We start from the raw sequence: 20,581 nt of genomic DNA, 5'->3' as shown, positions 1-20,581 counted from the left end.
ATATATATTTAAAATAATATTAACTATTATGACCTGGATGAGATGATTCAAGGTTTAGGAGTTGGTCTCTTTCATGGACCACGAAGGGTTCATTTATGTCTGCCCTCTCCTCCCCTTTTCACCATCAATGTGTAATTTTAAGTCCCAAAAAAAGAAATTTAGACACGTGTTTACTAATAACCATGTAAAAATATATAATTAATAATTAATAAATAAAACTGATTGATCGAATCAATCAATTAAAATGCCCAATTTTGCCGCCGGTCCTAGACGCCGAGTAATCGCCGATTTGGAAACCCGACGCGTTCGGTCAAACGGAGGAGCGAACGAGAGAGAGAGAGATAAAGAGAAACGGAACGGATAACGAGTAACGACACCGTTTCGTAACGTCATCGAGCACCTGGAAACTTTAACGTGTTGACGCCTGCCGTTGACGCTCACCACACGTGTTTTTAGCGCCGACTTCAGGTCGCCGCTTGTGGTCCAAACCCGCACGCTCGACAATTTGACACGAGCGTTGCCTACTAAAATATTCCGCAGTAGACACTCCTCGGAAGTACACTCTTTTAAAGTGTACGTGTCCACGCTCTAAGAGTAGGTGTACACACGGGCCTATGACCCCTCATGTGGAGTAAATTATTGTGTGTGAGGATCCCTTGGGGGCCCTGGCATAGATTTGTACCTGACTACAGGTTGGCCCGTTTCATTTTAATAATTTAAAATTATTACAAATTGGCCCCTTGGCATAATTTTTTTAATGGGTTGTTTGAAATTTTTTTTGAATTTTTTTAATATTAATTATACACGTATACCTCTGCAAGACCTCGTAGGCCCAAGTCACAATGGATTATTGTATATTATACATTTATATTATATTTTTCCTATGTTAATGAGTAATATTAATACAAAATGGATTTTGTTATGTTACTTCACTATAACAAAGGTGAAATCACAAATGATTTTGAACTAACAAGGGTGCTACAAATAAGTTAATAGGGTCACTTTTTTTATTACAAGTGGTAACATTTTTTACATAAAAATGTAATATAAAATCATGCATTGTATTCTAAAAATATGACATCAAATGAACCACTGTCGACAACAATCAGTATTCTACTATATCGAAAATCATGCATTGTATTCTCGTATGTGGGAAAAACCCCGACAAGAACAAACTTATAATTATAATAAAGTTAAAATGCAAAAACACTTCATTTAGATTGTAACCTTGAAATATATATAAATAAATAAATAAATTACATAGTGCACTTCATGCGATAGCGTTTGTTTTTTAAAATTGAGTATAACCATATTTTATAATTAAAAATTGAATTTCCATTGAAAATCCATGCAAATATATGATTCAACATAGTCTTATACACTATTATTTGCTTAATATTTAAGTAACACCAATCTCTCCATAAGTTTACATGAGAAAGAGAGAAAGCATGGGAGGAAAGAGCTCAAAAGGTGGCCTGATCAAATATCCATATTAGATATCTAATTCATTTGTATTAGACAACTTGCATTAGTGGGGGTACACACACCACCATGGATCAAAGTCATTGTAAACAACCTAGTGAGTATCCTTTCCATGAATCAATCCCCTTTACCCTAAAAATCGGATAAATTGCACGAATATTATAATAACAGCTTTGGATTGACCTATGATTCAGTTGAGTTGACCCAAATTTATGATATTTTTTGGCGATTTTCTTTTATTTACCCTAATTCTAGTTTTCAAACTCAAAAAAACCGACTTGATTATCACAGTACATAGTTCATAAATAAACATGATCTCAAGTTTACGTATATTTTTAGCATATATCTACGAAAATCTATTTTATCTAACACATGAGATCCCATATGTTACTATTTACTTAAGTATTAAAATTTTATTTTTTTAATTTATTTAAATATATATTTTATATGACATGGATATGTAAAAAATGTATCAACACATGGTATTAAAGTATAGAATCTCAATACAATAACTGATATATATTTTTAATATATTTAAAGGGAGGATGATAATTTGAAGACCCACCACCACCACTCCCAACTTCCCCGAAAGGAATCAAATGTGTCTTCTTGTTCCTTGCTTGCAGCTTAAAATATATTACTTGAAGAATGATTGAAATGCTGAGGAGAAAACATTTTTTTATTGACACCTAGCAACACAAGAAAACAACTAAAACTCGACAGGACGAAGAGAAAAACAAAAAAACTCTCTTTGATTGAAATTTGAGAGATCCAGTTGGGTTTGAACTCTCGTGACACTTATCAGACAAAGGATAACAACTAAACTGATCTTTTTTCTTGTCATCTTCTAGCTTTCAAGACATTATCAAGTTGGTCTCCATGTTTCCACAAGATCTAGAAACCATTTTCAACCACTTAGCTTCTAATCTATCTACTCACTTTGACTCTTTTTTGCTTTATAAATCGAAATTCTTAATGCAATAGTATTAGGATCTGTTATCATAGTATTAGGAATCCACCATTGGTGTAACAGTGGAGGGGTTGATCATCCCTACCTTTCATTATCACCACAGTCACTTCTCTCTACCTCGGAGCATCTTCCCTTTTCTACTCAAAGGAAGGATTGCGCCAGCTCATGAAGATTCCCCTCTATCTCTACCGAACCAGTTTGATACTTTTAACCAGGAAAAGATTACAGAAACAAAAAAAAGATCAAGAAACGGAGAATCACTAATAGGGTTAAGTTGGAAGAGTCGGAAGACCAAGATCATGGAGACGTATATGTGGAGAAACGTCATTGCTTTGCCTTTTTATTTTGTGTAGTCAAGTATGCCGACTTTCAGGAGCAGTCATCAATGGCAGGTAGAAAAGCCTCCGCCCTTCCACTTCGGTTTTTCCTTTTTCTTCCTTTTCAGCAGAAAAGAAAGGTGATTTCTTGATTCCCATCTTTTTCTTGTTCTGAAGGTCTCCTGCGTTTTCCTCCCGCTACCCCCAGTATCCATCTGGGTACTTAAATTCTCCATCTTTACCCTTTTCCAAATTTTGGATTTCTTCGTTTTTATATTCACAGGGTGGGGCTGCGTTGTGTTTCTGGGTGTTTCAGACGAGAGATTTTGATACGTTGTGTACATGTTGCTTCTGCTCAGAGTGCGCTCTGATGACTAGAGAATGTAAAGAATTTCAATGGCTGCAGATTTGCTGTACATCATGGATTGACAGTTAAATGAATCTTTATTAACAATTTTATAACATTACCAGCGTCGTCAATGACGTTTTCAGATACGCCTTCTTGTGATATCACCTCTTCCATTGTCATCGTTTCAATCCAATGACACAGACATGACTCAGTTACCAACTTACTCTCATCTTTCCTGGCTTTAAGGAAACGAAATCTTCTCACCCATCCATAATTACAGACGAAAATCGCGATCACATTTCACCGCGCCACCGAATCTGTTCCCATTCATCTCCAACTCGACAATTTTACACATAAAAAATCAGCCTATCAATCAAGTTAAGTCTGTTGGGAGGAAAACTCTCGATCGGTACCCTGTCAAAACACATGATTGAGGGGAAGAACGAAGACCCATTTACGATTGTTGCGAGACCTGCCAAATGGAAGCTGAGTGAAGGATGATGTACACGTGGGTGACAGTGGAGAGAGGACGCCTTCTAGGGTCGGGTAGGGTCCGAAGAAGCTGCGAGGAGGAGGCGGATGAACAAGTTTGACTCTTGGGAGGTCGAAATGATGAGCTTTCCAAGAAGAAAACGGAAATTGGATTTCTGACTCCCCAAAGGAGGTATAGTTGAGAGACTAGAGAGTTAAAACCCTCACTAGATAAACCCTTACTAGATACTCTACTAAAAAATAAACAGATTCATTAGACTTTTAAGCGAGTAACTTTCCTTTTTTAAGGGGGATCAAACGACCTGCACTAGATATAGATGTTCTGGAAATCTGACTTTTGGGGCATTGATGGGTTCCATTCAATCAATGGTCGGTTGTGCAGGTTCCATCCACCTTGAGGGGATGCAGATAAGAAAGTGAAACATTCCATTCCCAGCTTTCCAATTGTCTCTTAAACAGTCTCTTTACCTTAATTTAAGTGAAATCTAGCTCTTACTTGTGCAGGTTCCGTCTACCTTGAATAAGAACTCTCATGGCTGCAACTCTTAAAAATTAATAAATATAGTCCACAGAGTAGGTGTCTCACCGTGTCTGTCTGCGAGTGAGAGGCTTAGTATCTCGAATTTTCAGTTTACTAAAATAAAACCCACTTCATAAGAAAGATCTCGTATTTTTACAAGGTGAGACATCTCCGAAATCCAGGAAGCCAACCCCTTCTGTACCGATACGCTCTCCACTGTGTGAGGCACATGCATAGACTGCGACTCCCAAGCCTTTTGCCTTTTCTTGGGTTCTCTTGCCTTCGTGCTCGCGGCTACATCATAATCTGGTGGACTTCTAACTGCGTTGTTCGTTTTTCCTTGGTTAGTGACTCCAATAGTGATTGATTCTATGCATCTGCCTTCAGCCGGTTTTCTAGATTATGGAAGATGCATCATTACCTCTTTCTGGGTGAGCGTTTCTTCTTTTATTGGTTTTGTCAAAGTAATGAAATTGGTTAAAAACTAGAGCCGGACAAAGGACTGAATTGCTTCAGTTACAGAAATGGTAAAACAAGTCTCAGTAATTCTGCCATCGGAATGGATATCCATTATCCTCATGTCAAGTACCCATTTTGCTTTTTGTTGTTTCAGTGCTTGAATTTCTTTAATCCTCTTAGTTGATCAGGATTCACAGTGTTTTCTTTCCTTTAATGGCATAGAATGAAGCTACCAACTCCTCAGTTCTAAGCTCATCAGCTTGAGTGGATGTGCGTAGTCTCATAATTTAGTTCTGCTGTCAGCTTTTTATGTCCTGTATCAGCATTCCCTGGGGAAATATGTTTCCTGGTTTCAAAATTCTGCAAATCCGTCTCTAAGGAGTTGCTAACACGTATGGTTGTGTTTTAGAGTATCGTGCTGCTTACATTATTTACTGAAGATTATGTGATGCAGAGGCTGAGTTCAGTTCTAAGAAAACAGAAGCTGTTGGAGCCATCCTCCCAGGCTAATTGTGGAACGGATAATTTCTGAAGTATTTATGTTAAATCAAAAGATAACATGATGAAGGTCCTTGATGGATGCGATTTTTTATTTTATTTTATCTGATCCTTAATAGATGTGACGTTGCCCATGATTCAAGATAAATGGCGGAAGATCCACCATTGATGAATTCAATTGACCTTCTTGTGCACCAAATCAAGTTATCGTTTTCTTGGATAAAAATGGAATCGAATTTTATGTGATAACAAGGTTGACCATCATTGGTTCATCAACTGTGAGTAAAAGCTGCATAATTTTGATAATTGGCATATAGTCAACCGCTTTTCTGGTGAAGGCCAATGGGGGGAGTTCATCATGTCCTCATGCATGTATCCATTGGCTCGCAGAGCATTATAAATGCTGACTAGCCTGTAATATGGTAAAAGATGGAAGACAATATGAGTGAAGCCTCCATTGTTGTTTCCCGATTGGTTGTGAGCGAATCATCTTTACAGCAGACAGTTCTGAGTGGTTGAATGAAACATAATAATGTAACTACTATGCATTTCTTTCTTCAGGTGGAGCTGTTTACCTTGACTTAAGCTCATGCTTAATAGCTCTGGCAGTAGATTCTACCTGACCATTGTCTTCTAGGTGTTTGTGCAATGATCGCACTGGCATGTAGCAGCAAACAAATATGGAGGAACTGTTTTTTGCATCACTTGTAGAGTGGAATTGGGTAGGTGGGGGCATTCCATACCAGGAGAAGTAATAAAGGAGAAGGGCCATACTGAAAGGTGAGTTGATACTGAATCCCAGATGGAGTTGTCTGACCACAGATACAGACTCCAAATAACCACAAAATTTAACTAGGACAGAGAGAATGAGAAATGTTGATTGCTTATGCTACCCACTTGTTCTTTGTAGGGTTCTCCTGTTGCAAACCAGAAATGTAGGTATTACATAAACAGAGATTGGACCAGCAAACTTTAGACACTTTTCCTGAGGGAATATGTGACCACAAGTTCTGTTTCGTTACTTTTTAGGTTTCCAGTTATCTGGATGTGGGTTCCCTTCCTTAGTTGTAGGTGGAAGATGGCAGGTGCTTTACAGAGAGTGGACTGGACAAGTCTTGTCTCTATGAGGAAGTCAACTGTTGAACTGCAGATGTTACTGTTCATTCTTTGGTGGTTATGGTACCAGAAGATTGCCCCGACAGTATGCATCTGGTATACTAGTCCCACATGAATGCAAAAATTAAAGATATAGAGATGGCTGTAGCATCAAGGGGAAAATTGGTTTGAAGTTAAGAAACCATATATTTAGAGAACCATGGCGCGTGTCTGGAGAGAGAGAGAGGGGCAAAAGAACCCCTGAAATGGTGTCTGGATATGCTTAATGAATTTGGTGGAAGAGATGCTTTTCTGTAATGGCTAAGATACTGTTTGTTGTTATTTTTCTAAAACAATTTCAGTTATGCAGTGGTCTCCAGGCAATGCTTTATACTTCCTGAGACCAGAGCCTTGTTCCTGAGCTGCATTAATGGCCGTATACTAGTATGTGACACTTCGAATGGCCGAATTCATTCTGGAAAAACCCTTTCTGGTGGTGGGTCTGGCCTGGTTGAAATTGCCTCTTCTTGAAGCAAACTCTTTTTAAAAGGAAATAAAAAATCTGGCAGAGTTGAATCTGCTTGGTTTGATACAATAACACAGCTCTTCCCACATCGGATCAGGTAGGCCTGTGGTCGGTGGTGGAATAGGAGATCCTTCTCTTGGATCCAGAGGACCACCACTAGAAGCAGACTACTCGGACCAGAACCACTAGGTGAAAAACTTTGAATGCTTTTTCACATGATCCCCGGGCTATTATGGGTGGCGGGTCCACTGGGATCGAACCCAAATGGTGACTCAGAGGATTGAGAATCTATGAGGAAGAGTTGAAGGAAAGAGTGGACAGTTGTTGATGTGATGCTTCCTTCAATCTCATTGCAGCTTCTTTGTAGTGGATGCTTTTTCCTTTGCTTTTGTGATGCTCTTTCTTTCTTTCTTTCTCCTATTCAATCTTCTATTCTTCCTCTTCTTCCCCATCTCTTCCTGTTTTTTTTTCTTTAGTTTGTTGATCCAATCCTTGGCTCTTCTTTGCTGCTGCCTATCATGGCCACCCCCTCTCTCTCCCCTTTTGCAGAGATGTGGAGAGTCTGCAAATGATCCATTGATGCAGACCATTACATCCTTAAGTCCGTTTGTCTTTTTACATTGATTTTTATTTTATAAAAAGACGAATAGGAATATGAAACACCATTACTGAGAAACAAAACTCTAAACTATGGAATATGAAACAGGCGAAAGGAGCCATTTAGAACACAATAACTACACCAAATGGCAAACTAATAGGATCACTTGAAAAGAGAAGAATGAAAGAGAATGACTAAATTTTTTGATCGTTTGACCATTTTGTTCCTCCTCCTCTTTCTTTTAAACGAAAAAGAAGTTCATGTTTTGTGCTCCTGAGGTTGCTCTTGAAGGACTGTAAGTCGTACCGAAACAGTCTCAGGAACTCACGAGTGCGTTTTTTTCAGACTGCACTGCTGTAGTACTTTTTTCAGAAGAAGGAAGAACAGAGATGAAAAGGAAGGAGTAGATGAGGACAAGCTCAAGATGGGCACGAATCAAACATGTCAGATTCACAGAGATTTAGAAGTCATGGGGTTTTCTTCTTCCTTATGAGTGCTGAGCTGAGAACACAGACACGGAAAAGATGGCCATGATAATTAAACTAAAAAATAAAGGATATGAAAAAAAAAAAAAAGGAAACGAAAAAGAAGTTCATGTTTTGTGCTCCTGAGGTTGCTCTTGAAGGACTGTAAGTCGTACCGAAACAATCTCAGGAACTCACGAGTGCGTTTTTTTCAGACTGCACTGCTGTAGTACTTTTTCAGAAGAAGGAAGAACAGAGATGAAAAGGAAGGAGTAGATGAGGACAAGCTCAAGATGAGCACGAATCAAACATGTCAGATTCACAGAGATTTAGAAGTCATGGGGTTTTCTTCTTCCTTATGAGTGCTGAGCTGAGAACACAGACACGGAAAAGATGGCCATGATAATTAAACTAAAAAATAAAGGATATGAAAAAACAGAAAAGAAAGGAAACGAAAGAAAAAGATTTAACAGAAGAGGGGGAGGAATCAAATTAAAGTATGAACAGTCCAGCAACTGCAACTGGAGCTTCATTCATGAAGGGGACATCCAAGTATGGGCATCCATGAAAGATGAATGGCAGGCAAATCATGCATTGTGCTAATCGAAGCTTTCTGTCCTTTCCTTACTTGAGGTTTTCATTGCATTTGTATTTGTCTTCAAAGGTCTGGAAAGATGCCTGCATGAAGGCCTCAGCTCAAAAGGCTGACAGGAGATGATATCCTTTTGGATTTTCTTTTTGGATGGTTGTTTGTAGAATAAGCCCATCAAAAGATAAAAGAAGTTGTAATTGCGGGCATTTCTCATAAAAAAAAAGAGAAGTTGTAACTGTGTAATATATGGGTTTTTTATTATCTTGACTAGTATCATCGTCCCAAGGAGCATCTAGAGTTGCAGTTTGAGAGGTAACTTGTAAGTGTGTGTGGTTTCTCTTCATAAACTATTTTATCTTAATAACGGATTACTGTAGCGATAGAAGATAAGACGTAATCTCACCTTGAGGCTAACCTATATAAATCTTGTTATTATTTTTGTTGTTTACTTTTCTTTCTTCTACAATTATTATTTTTATTCTCATTAGTTTAGAATTAGGACGTCTAATTCCTAACAGATATACTCTTACATTAATTCTACATTTTGATTTCATTTATTGTTGTTTGACCCTAACATGGTGAAAGACTTGATTGGAGAGACGGAGGATACATAAAAACTTGTTGTAAAAAAACTTTCAAAAAATTTATGAATCCTTCTACAAGATTGTCCCAGGATCAAATTTATCTCTTTTTATCTATTTTTATGTTGTCGATTGATTTTTAAAGAATAATTAATTGTTAGCATTTCATAAAAAAGGTTGTGAAGCTTCCAAGGGGAGCAGATTTTTTGGACAACCATCCAATAAAGTGGACAAAGAGAAGGTTGGAATAAAATTAAATATCATGGGGAAATTAGACAAAAAAAAAAAACAACAACAAAAGGTGGAGAAAACCTCTTGAAAATATTAGGGGAAAAGAGCTAAGACATTGTTAAAAATAACTATCAGAATTTGAAGAATATGTCATCTTAGTTGTTTCTCTTAAGACATGAGGATTTGTTTATCTATCGCAATAAATTGAACTATGACATTTTCCCTTACCCATTTTATGAGCATATTTACCAAATTTTTCACTCTTAAAATAATTACGATGGATTATTTTGTTATTTTAACCAATTTTTATTATTATTTTCTATTATATCACACTTTCATTGTACTTAAAATTAACTTTTGTAATATTCTCAATATTTTAGTTTTTTATTAGCAAGAAAACTCATCATATCTAAATGATAAAAAAAACTCCATAATTTATGGCCATTCATATAAAAAAATTTAATTGAATTTGTAATTGTTATCACTTTCTACCAAGGTAGCCCCTTCTGCATAGTTGTCTCTCATACAATTATCAATCTGCAATGTTATGTCTTTCTCTTGTAGTAAATTCATAATAATGAAAACAACAAGTAAACTCCTACCCAGGAGTAAAATTATTGCCTATTAACATTACAAAAAATATAGCTCTGATGCCATGTATCATAGGGTTGTGGAAGACCCTTAAGCATGAGTGACATGAAAACCGACATCGACATATGATTTTCAATGACAGAAGGTTTATGAGAGTGTAATATGTATTTTAAATATTATAAATAATTATTTTAATTACATAAAATACATGAAAATCTGCTTGTCTAGCAAATGAGAGAAAAAAAACAGTCAGTAACACTAAGGTTGTTAATTACACTTAGTTTTTTTTTTAAATACAATTATTATATTGCAAAGACATTGACCCATGTTCACTATCAATAATTTTCTAAGATGCATAGGATGAACTCTTAAATACTTGTGCATTTGGGCTTCATCTATTGCTTTCCGAGTCAAACATAGCTAAAATCTTTAATCAAGGAGATAGAGGAGGATCACACACTTATCTCAATGAACTATGTCAACACCTCAACATTAGCCACATGTCTATCTCAATGAACTAAGTCAACACCTCATTGCCTACCCAACATTTGACCTAATTGAAATCATGGTTTACTTACAAATCATCTCTTACACACAACTAGGTGTAGGCATTGAGTTAGGTTTTGTAAGGAAATAGACCTAAACCAACCTAAAAACCCAGGTTCCGTTCGAGGTTTGGGTTTCACCTTGCAGGTCGGGAATAGGTTGGGAACAAATAGGGTTGGGTTTTGAGGTTAGCTTTACCCTAACCCTACCCGTACATTTGGCTTCTCTTTCTTGCTCCTGTCTTAGTCGTTTGCATGTCTCATATGCCGGAATTCCCCAGGGCCCAGCCCAATAGTCTTGTCGTGTCCAAAACTCCAACGTGAACACGTCTGGGCTTGGGATGCGCACTTGCTGATCCATTAACGTTGCCGAAATTATTCGGGCCCACCACCATCGTACGCTTTTTGTGGACTGTGGAGGAGGGACAACAGATGGTACAACTAAGCATTGGAAAAGATGCCCCAATAGAGACTTTAGTGCTCAGAGGCAAAACGATACTTGGATCCAGAGAAACCTTTGATCCTTCTCTCCCGCTGTCTCCGAGAGAGAGAGGGATTTCCCTGGTAAATTATTGGAATTGTAGAAGATGGTGGGGGCGGCAGAGGAAACCCAGTTGAACAGATTGGAGAGCCAGGTCGAGCATGGAGGTGGTGGGGCGTGGGAGTATCTCTGCCTTGTTAGAAAGCTCAAAGTTCGACGATCGGAGAAGGTCTTGAAATATGGGTGGTCGATCTTGAAAGACCCAAAAAAGCGATCGAAGCTTGGTGGGGAAGGTGAGATTCTTACTATGGCTGCTTCGTTGCTTGTTACCGTTCTCCATCAGTTGGTTTTCGTTCTTTTGGACTTTTCTTTGAAAATTCGAGGTATACGAATATTTGGGGATTGGAAATGTACTTTGCGGAGATGGAGAGAAGGAAAAACATTCGGATTTGTTTAGTAATATCGTTGAAGAACTGAATCCCCAATTATAACATTTTTCCTTTCGTTTTTATCTATTATAACTAGATTTACTACCAGATTTTATTCCTTTTTAACTGGTTCGTTGTTCCTAAATAAGGAGGTGACATTTTGAATTACGCATTAAAACTTGGGTGCCTGTTTTATTCCCTTTTTTTTTTTTTTTAAGGTCGTCTCTAATTGCTGAGTCTATTTTATGCTTTGCTTTTCAAATAAGTGAAATTCTTAGTTTAGACCAGGTCTCTTTATTATTATTTTTTTAATTTTGATGTTTAATTGTGTGCGAGAATTTGGACACATGGGTGTAATCCTTGATTCATACCCTCCTTAACAAAGAGAAGGCACAAATATAATGTGAACTGATGCATCTTGAGCCGATTGCATATCTTCTAATGTTGTTTTTGAAAGGCTAGCCTCTTATAATAATTGTTCACTTGAAAATATGTTCGTACTTGGGATTGGATCCTTGACTGCTGTGAGTGGTGAAAGGTCATTCTGGTAGGGGGGTGATCATCATGTCAAGATTCTTGCTCGGCTATGGTGCATTTAGGATGAAACTTGATTTCATAATTTAAGCATATCTTTGAGGACAATCCAATGATTTTGAAGAGTTCATGTGGGTCTTGGCCGGAAAGAATTTTACCTGTTTAATATACTGCTACTAGTTTTTGGAGCCAAATATTGGTTAACATGGACTTTTTGGTTAATCCTTAGTGAGCTGCAAGGCAAAGAAAGGTGCTTTTGAGAGTAGGAACGGATAAGTTTGACTTTATGATGGTGAATGTGATAGACTATTTATCTTAGTGGACTGTTTTTCAGCCACTAAACCTTCAAATATCTTTCTCTATCTTTTCTTTGGTCAGAATTTTTCTTCAACTTTTTTTCCTTTTATAGCATTACAGTTCTCAAATGAGCAGTGTACCTAAAGGAATTGGTCTGAGGTTGCTCATGCATGATCTGCCTTCGGCCCTCATTTGGTTTAGGGCCACTTAATATTTCATTTCTATTTCAGTAAAAAAAATGCCACTTCTACCTTGAAATATCTTGATTGTGGAATTTTGTCATTGGTTTTTGTTTTTTTCCTGCAGAATGGACACTTTATGAGCAGGTGGCCCTAGCCGCAATGGACTGTCAACGCCTAGATGTTGCAAAGGTGGAAGAGTTTCATTTGTTAATTTAATTTATAACTATGTTCTTGAACGGTTCTCTTTTCTTATCTTTTCCCTTACATGATTCTTGTAAATTACATAAATCAATTTGCAACAGAAAAAGGGATCCAACTTTCTTATGGTTCTACTCAACTAAAAACTTACGCAGATCTATTAAGAGTTACCATGCATTCTGCTTATTATTGTTGTGGTTGACTGTCTTTCAGTTTAGTCACTCACACAACCATCATCCTAATGTACACCTTCCTCTCTGTTCTGCTTTTTATTTTGTTTCTTTACTATTGGCTACCCCTTTCATCGTCTTCTTGTTTTAATATACATCACTTGAAGATTACTTAACAGATTTGTCATGTAACAGCTTCTTATCTTGTCTATCACTTTTTTTCTATATTAATCTGCTTTACTGGTACAAATTCTTTTATATGTGATTCATGAAATTTAAGAAGGTGAGATTTACTTTATATATCTTTCTTGCAGGACTGTGTAAATACTCTTCAGAAGAAATTTCCGGGCAGTTTGAGGGTTGGTGAGCTCTCTCAACACTTTTAATGTCTTTGTGAAACAATATACTTGAATGCTGCACAGTTTCTACTGTAGCATATCCTAAGCACTTCATGGTATCAGCCACAGCAGAAAGGGCAATATCCCATTTCATGGCATATTTGGTCTTGGTTTGAGGTGCCAAAAGAGAATGTGGATGATCAATTTATTTTGTCCATTTCTGTTCCTTACAATGCAGAGCATGCTATTCTATTCCAATTGTCTGTTGTATCAACATTATCTTTATCTTTACATCTAGCTTTTTTTGGAAGTTTTGTTACACTTGACCTACATTTTCTGACTGAAAAAAAAAAGGAAAAGGAAAAAACCCCTTTTCAAGAATGAATTTGTATGCTTGCCCACTTGCCAAAATGCTTTTATTGATCCTTTGTTACACATGTGCATCTAAAAGTTTCCATTTTCTTCAGGCAAGTTGGAGGGAATGTTCCTTGAAGCAAAGGGATCGTGGGCAGATGCGGAAAAAGCTTATTCACGTCTACTGGAGGAAAATCCACTTGATCAAGTAGATTCATCAGATTTTCACTTGAATCTGCTTTCTTTTAATGACAGTTAATTTGTAATTTGTAGACATTTAGTTAAGAATCATCCACAGAAGCTCTAAAGCCATCCTTCTGTAGGCTATCCTCAAGAGGAAGATTGCTATGGCGAAGGCACAAGGCAATATTTCAAGTGCAGTTGAATTGCTCAATAAATACCTTGAAACGTGAGTATATCACGGTTCTGATCCAATATCAATGAATAGATGAAATCTTTAAGACAAGCTTCAAGCATCCCCATGTTGAAAGTCATTTGCTAAAGTTGATTTGCCTTGTGGTGATTGGTCTTAGATTATGCTCAGAATTTTCATGCTTATCAAATGCCCTTATAGCATGGACAAATTATGTCATGTGGAGAACACCAAAAATGCTTTCTATTTCTGCTGCTGTGTGATTTTACAAGGACTGATAGTGTTGACTTGTGATTCAGATTTATGGCAGATCCTGAGGCTTGGAGAGAACTAGCTGAGTTATATGTATCCCTACAAATGTGAGACATTTATTTTGCTGCCTCTTACTTATTAGAATTGTCATGGAACTGTTCATTTACTTGATTTGTTTCCGAACCAGGTATAAGCAGGCAGCTTTCTGTTATGAAGAGCTAATTTTATGCCAACCCACTATTCCTTTATATCACCTAGCATATGCTGATGTGAGTGGCCTGTCTATAATTTTCTTACAACTGGTTCTTGGTGTATATCAAACTACAAATCCCTGTAACTGCAGCCCATTTGTACAATCTGATTTTCAATTTATTTGACCCAACAGGTGCTGTATACGCTTGGAGGTCTAGAAAATCTTCAAGCTGCAAAGAAGTACTATGCTTCCACCATTGACTTGAGTGGAGGCAAAAACATCAGAGCCCTTTATGGAGTTTGTTTGGTAAGATACCATATATAGTTGCTCTTTCATCCCCTGCTCATGTTCTTTTACATTTCTTTTCCAAAATTTATTTACACTACTTTTGTCTAGCTTCATTTATGAGCTTATTGCTTGGGCACATGCTGCCTTGTTCTGGCTTTGGGGTGCTTCTCCTGCAAGAACCATTCACATGATACCACTAGTGTCTTGCAGCTCTTGCAAAAAAGCTCTTGTTGACAGAAAGAAAGCAACTACATGGAGTTGCTCCAATGTAGTTTGAACCCTGTACTCCCTTTTCTTGTTCGTACGGAAGTTTATTAGCAGTACCCCTCACATGGAGCAATGCTCAGCCTCATGCCTGATCCAAGATGGCATGTGGGCGAGGCACTGGATACTTTTTGTTTGTTTTTCTTAGAAGAATAAAAAAAGATGAACATCATAGACCTTCTAATTATAAATTAATATCCTGTTTCTGTTTACAGTGCAGCGTTGCCATTAATCAACTTTCAAAAGGGCGAAACAAGGAAGAGAAAGATAGCACTGATCTACATTCACTTGCTGCAAAAGCCTTAGTGAAAGATTATAAACAAAGGGCTCCGACAAAAGTCTCTCTCCTGACCACAACCCTCCAAAATATGAGGCTTCTGTCATGACTGTTCTCTTAAATACTTTGATATCTTGTTTGCCCAGTTCTTTAAGAGACTGGTAAGGTATCTATTTATGCAGAAGCCAAACTGTGAATTCGTGATATTTTTTGTCTTCTTATTTGTAGGTTTCCTTTTTATGTTAAAATTAGTGGAATTAGAGAAACTGCTACAATTTTTAATTGTTTCTTCAGCTTTCCACATACGTATTTCACAGGATATTCTTCTGTATCATGAAGAAAGCTATTTAACCTGCATGAGAAACTTGTGCTGTCTAATAACAGGCTTTCAGCGTTTTTATTGCATCCTGATTTGTCAAGTGTAAATGGAAAAATTTACTCTAATTCCCATCTTACCAAATAAGTTAAAAAGGAATAAGAATATAAGTTTCCTAATGCTTCAACTAGAAATAAAGAAAAACAAATCAAGAGGATGCAAAAACGTAAGAAAATCGGTCAAAGAAATTTATTTTCTAATGAACAAATTTCAATAGCAAATTTTATCTAAAGAATGATCCCTGGAAAGGAACTGTCAGTAAAATATTTTACTGTCTCTGAGTTCCTGTTGTTCTTGTGATAAGAGTACTGCTAGAGAATGATAAATGGGGGAAAGTTTCAGTAGCTGTGGCTTTGAATTTCGTAATAGAACTGCTGGAGAATGGTTAGTGAAGGAAAATATTGTTTATTTCATACGAAGCTGATTCATTTGATCAGTTTGAATGTCGTCAAAAATAAGCAGCAAATCATTGTTTGGTTGAAGAGCACTAGCATCTCTGCCGCATCATCCATGGGTTGATTCTGCCTGTAAACTTGTTTGGTTATTGCATCCTAAATTTAAAGGAGGATTTTTAAACTCACACCTGAGTAAAGATTCTTACATTTAGAGAAGTCGAACTTCGAAAGAATATCATATTTGATTTCTTGTTGAGGTCTTCACCAACCCTTGGCTCTCTCACATTTTGATCGAAAAAAATTCCAGAAGGGACGAATGAGAAGCGGAGGCCACCTCCTTCCTCCTTCGATCTCCCTCTCTTATGCATAAAGGGGTGCCAAGTGTTGGAATTTGTGTTTGTATCGACCGGGCCAGTCCTTGTATAAGATCCGTGGGGTTGCTTTCCTAATAGGTTCGAGCCTTTTAGCCCAACGGTTTCAACATGGTATCAGAGCAGGTTGGTCCCGAGTTCGAGTCCCGCTCCCACCGAATTTTGTCCCAGGTATTTCTGGTGAATTTGTCCTGGGTTTTTCCAGGAGTTTGTCCCTGGTTTTTCCGGTGAATTTGTCCACGGGTTTTCCCGTGCGGGGGAGTGTTAGAATTTGTGTTTGTATCGACCGGGCCAGTCCTTGTATAAGATCCGTGGGGTTGCTTTCCTAATAGGTTCGAGCCTTTTAGCCCATTGGTTTCAACATGGTATCAGAGCAGGTTGGTCCCGAGTTCGAGTCCCGCTCCCACTGAATTTTGTCCCAGGTATTTCTGGTGAATTTGTCCTGGGTTTTTCCAGGAGTTTGTCCCGGGTTTTTCCGGTGAATTTGTCCACGGGTTTTCCCGTGCGGGGGAGTGTTGGAATTTGTGTTTGTATCGACCGGGCCAGTCCTTGTATAAGATCCGTGGGGTTGCTTTCCTAACAGGTTCGAGCCTTTTAGCCCAATGGTTTCAACATGGTATCAGAGCAGGTTGGTCCCGAGTTCGAGTCCCGCTCCCACTGAATTTTGTCCCAGGTATTTCTGGTGAATTTGTCCTGGGTTTTTCCAGGAGTTTGTCCCGGGTTTTTCCGGTGAATTTGTCCACGGGTTTTCCCGTGCGGGGGAGTGTTGGAATTTGTGTTTGTATCGACCGGGCCAGTCCTTGTATAAGATCCGTGGGGTTGCTTTCCTAACAGGTTCGAGCCTTTTAGCCCAATGGTTTCAACACCAAGGAAGAGAGAGAGAGGAAATGATTACATTATAAGCATCGAAGGGAGTCCCTTTCTTCTCAAGGCGAATTTATAAACAATTTCTGGAATTTTAAATATTAAATAAACAATTTAAAATGTCAAAAGTGTTTAATATTACGAAAAAATAATGTTTAACAAATTTGTTTCCATCGATGTGATGAGCCGCGTCACAGCACAAGAGAGAATCCGGTATATTATACGGGTATCCGGTTTCGGATCCTAATTGGATACATTCGTAAACTCAGCCGGATCCGAAAATCGGATTATGGGCATTTTTGTCATTTTCTGTTTTTAGGTATAACCGTAATAACTCGCTACCCCAGTGGTTTAGCTTAAAACTATAAAAGCAAGCAGAACTGGGCTAGGGTTTTTTCGAGGATCAGGGTTTTCTGCTGCGGGAGGCGATTTGCTCTGCTTGTGCGCAGATACCCTAGAGAACTCGTAACCCTTCGACGATGGCGGTCGGGTTCGTTCATCTCACGCTAGCGTTCCTTCTCTTACTTGAATATGGCTTTTATCACTAATGTCCGATTTTTCCCGTTTCCAGGAAGAACAAGAGAATTTCGAAGGGGAAGAAGGGAGGGAAGAAGAAGGCGTAAGTATAGATGGTGACATACGTTTGCTGCTAGTTTTATTTATTATTCAGATTTTGATTTTCTGATCTTTATGTTTTTAATCATTCAGCGTCGATCCTTTTGCTAAGAAGGATTGGTATGATATCAAGGCACCGTCGGTCTTCTCTGTCCGAAATGTCGGCAAAACCCTTGTTACTCGAACACAGGGTACCAAGGTGCGTACTTTTGCATTATTTAGCGCCTCAACTTGTCTTTTATTTCTTATCTCTCGCTTTTATCTTTTGGCGCGCATCTATATCTGCAATGTGCCTGGAAATAATTATTGTGGTCTTTGTTGCATCGATTTTTATTTCATTAAACGGCCATTGCGGAATATTTTCTTAGATTTGGTAGTTTTTAAACCTCACGTTTTTAGAGAAAACCTGCTGTTTGTGACTGTACTATTCATGAAGTAGCTGGTTTTTTGTTTGAATTGCTGGATGCGACTGATGCGATACCTATCATTGAAATGCGCTATTAACCATTCGCTCTCTTTTTCGACTTCTATGCAGCTAAGACCTTCATTGATAGTTGATTTAGATAATTGAGCATAGGAGGCGGCTTCTTAGATATATTTAAGTATATTGTTCCATACATATCTGATCCATGTCAATGTTGTAACTTGTTCTTCGATTGCATAACAGCATTCATTATTATTTGTTCTCTCTTGTTTCTCGTTGCCACCTCTGTTCTGTTTGGGATGGTTGTCTCCTTGCCCTCTCTCAATTTTTTTATAAAAAAGTATTCATTTCTAACGCCTAATATCTCCATGATTATTGGTTCGTGTCTGCTTTGTTCTCTCAAATTATTGATTTGATTCTCGATTAGCTCATGTGATTGTTACGGTGGTTCAGTCATTCTGCAATTGTAATTGTGTTCTTATTCGGATATTCTGAGTGAAGTTTGTAGTTTGTTCAGGTTTCATATACCTACTTTTCTCTCGTTTTTCAAACTATTTTATGGTGCAATATTGTCACCTTAGATCCTGAATTATTTTTTGCCTTCTGCAGATTGCTTCTGAAGGTCTTAAACACAGAGTGTTTGAGTGCTCCTTGGCTGACCTTCAAGGGGATGAGGATCAATCCTACAGGAAGATCCGCTTGAGAGCAGAAGATGTCCAAGGAAGGAACGTTCTTACCAATTTCTGGGTAATCTACTTTTCACTGCTCTTAGGGGACAATTTATTCCTGCATAATCAAACTGTACTGACATCTTCCTTGGCTAATTTTAGGGGATGGACTTTACAACAGACAAATTGAGGTCCTTGGTTCGCAAATGGCAAACCCTGATTGAGGCTTATGTGGATGTTAAAACCACTGATAACTACACTTTGAGATTGTTCTGTATTGGCTTCACCAAGAGGAGGCCTAACCAGGTTAAACGAACCTGTTATGCTCAATCTAGCCAAATTAGACAGGTGAATTTTCTATGATTCATGTCTCCTCTTCTCTTAGTTGTTTGTCTCTTATTGGTCAAACTGAAGCATCTGTCTGGCATCAGATTCGTCGTAAGATGAGGGAAATCATGATTAACCAGGCAACATCTTGTGATCTGAAAGAGCTGGTGCAGAAGTTCATTCCTGAGGTGATTGGCAAGGAAATTGAGAAGGCCACATCCAGCATTTATCCTCTCCAAAATGTCTTTATCAGAAAAGTGAAGATTCTCAAGGCTCCCAAGTTTGATCTTGGCAAGCTTATGGAAGTATGGACTTAAACCTCGAACCTTTTAAGTATTGATAGCTTACACGTGTATGCCACCAAATGTCCACATAAGTGGTCTTTATTTCAGTTCAAAATCAATAGAATTTTTTCTCCTGTTGGGATGAGAGTATCTCATAGGCGTGAGTAGGATCTATAGTGTTAGCTATCTATTATTGGTCAAGGTGTTTTGTGGGTTTGTTTATAAGAAGCTGCCCAATGTATTGTGGACAGCTACATTGTCAGTTTTGCATTTGCTCTACTTCCTGTTGTTGGCAGGGACTTGGGGTTAATAATTTTTAGTCCGATGCATTGGATTACAACTTTTGTTAATGGAATCTTCTCTTATATGCATGCAGGTTCACGGAGATTACTCGGAAGACGTTGGAGTAAAGCTTGAGAGGCCTGCTGACGAAGCAGTGGTGGAGGCTGAGACTGAAGTTATCGGTGCTTAACCCATAGTCTGCTTTTGTTTTGTTCCTTTTTGTTTCTTCGATTTTCATGAAGGGATTTTGTTTAGATATTGAATAGCAGCGATGAGAAACATTCGAATAGAATCCTTGGACAAGTAAATTTTGATGTATTCGTCAGTTACTTTAGCGCTATCTAAGATGAAATTGTTGATTTTGGTTAGAATCTCTCTTCTCGCTCTTCGGATCTTATGAGCTACGAATAATGTGATGTGTGTTAGTTCTTCTTGTGGTGGTGAGGTTTAGTTTGGCTGTTTGTGTAATCATTGCTCCAACTTGTTTCATTTTGTTTTTAATTGCTAAATTTCGCCTTGGTTTAGCGGAGGTTGGGTTGTAATGGCATGGGATGGTTTTAGCTAGTTTTCCTTTTTCATTCGAGTGGGTTTTTCCTAATGAGAAGGTTGTTTTGTTTTTAACTCATAACATGGTATTTTCTTCTAGTTAACTGGAATTTTGTACTTGTCAAAGAGAATTTATATGTAGAATGTTGGAGTAGCGTTTTCTTTTTCAAAGTAATGTCAGTTTTAATTTGATCTCATCGTTGTAGACATTAACAATGAAGTTCTAGTTGAGCTTGATTTTACCTTTAAAGTTTGAGCTGATAAACATATGATGATCCGAGCGACTAATAAACACAAAAGTAGTTTCCGCTATTATCTGGGTGATTAATCGTTTAGTTAACAAGTATATTCAGTTTTGCGGTGAATTTTAATTCGCTTTGATTAAATTAGGACCCTCCCTGTTCGTGTCAGAAAGAACTGAATACCAACATGAATTGGATTTCTGTTTTTTAGTATACATATCAGACATATAACATGTACTCGATTTTGA

The 20,581-nt window shown here is 37.8% G+C and overlaps 2 protein-coding genes across 2 annotated transcripts; both read left to right on the top strand.

Annotated features, from left to right (window-relative positions):
* Positions 1-10,769: 10,769 nt before the first annotated feature.
* LOC137948199 (uncharacterized) lies at positions 10,770-15,258 on the top strand. Its single transcript, XM_068794199.1, has 9 exons — positions 10,770-11,084; positions 12,357-12,421; positions 12,915-12,963; positions 13,406-13,500; positions 13,616-13,701; positions 13,965-14,024; positions 14,105-14,186; positions 14,303-14,416; positions 14,878-15,258. The coding sequence occupies exons 1-9, from the start codon at positions 10,898-10,900 to the stop codon at positions 15,046-15,048; spliced, it is 909 nt and encodes a 302-aa protein (XP_068650300.1). The 5' UTR covers positions 10,770-10,897; the 3' UTR covers positions 15,049-15,258.
* A 2,091-nt stretch (positions 15,259-17,349) lies between these two features.
* Positions 17,350-19,975, top strand: LOC137948299 (small ribosomal subunit protein eS1). Its single transcript, XM_068794338.1, has 7 exons — positions 17,350-17,435; positions 17,517-17,564; positions 17,654-17,759; positions 18,594-18,731; positions 18,815-19,000; positions 19,084-19,284; positions 19,640-19,975. The coding sequence occupies exons 1-7, from the start codon at positions 17,425-17,427 to the stop codon at positions 19,733-19,735; spliced, it is 786 nt and encodes a 261-aa protein (XP_068650439.1). The 5' UTR covers positions 17,350-17,424; the 3' UTR covers positions 19,736-19,975.
* Positions 19,976-20,581: the final 606 nt, after the last annotated feature.

This window comes from Aristolochia californica, unplaced genomic scaffold (genome assembly GCF_029961685.1).
Source record: "Aristolochia californica isolate CCGP_79_NKW_82.1479 unplaced genomic scaffold, dmAriCali1.0.hap1 SCAF_13, whole genome shotgun sequence".
In the NCBI taxonomy this organism is placed as follows: Eukaryota; Viridiplantae; Streptophyta; class Magnoliopsida; order Piperales; family Aristolochiaceae; genus Aristolochia; species Aristolochia californica.
The sequence above is the reverse complement of the archived record's forward strand: the minus strand, read 5'-3'. Positions and strand labels throughout refer to the sequence as shown.

Coding starts and splice junctions, on each gene's coding strand:
- LOC137948199 (XM_068794199.1), top strand. CDS start 10,898: ATGGTGGGGGCGGCAGAGGAAACCCAGTTGAACAGATTGGAGAGCCAG. Junction 11,085..12,356: donor ATCGAAGCTTGGTGGGGAAG/GTGAGATTCTTA, acceptor TTTTTCCTGCAG/AATGGACACTTTATGAGCAG. Junction 13,702..13,964: donor CTCAATAAATACCTTGAAAC/GTGAGTATATCA, acceptor CTTGTGATTCAG/ATTTATGGCAGATCCTGAGG.
- LOC137948299 (XM_068794338.1), top strand. Junction 17,565..17,653: donor AAGGGAGGGAAGAAGAAGGC/GTAAGTATAGAT, acceptor TTAATCATTCAG/CGTCGATCCTTTTGCTAAGA. Junction 19,285..19,639: donor ATCTTGGCAAGCTTATGGAA/GTATGGACTTAA, acceptor ATATGCATGCAG/GTTCACGGAGATTACTCGGA.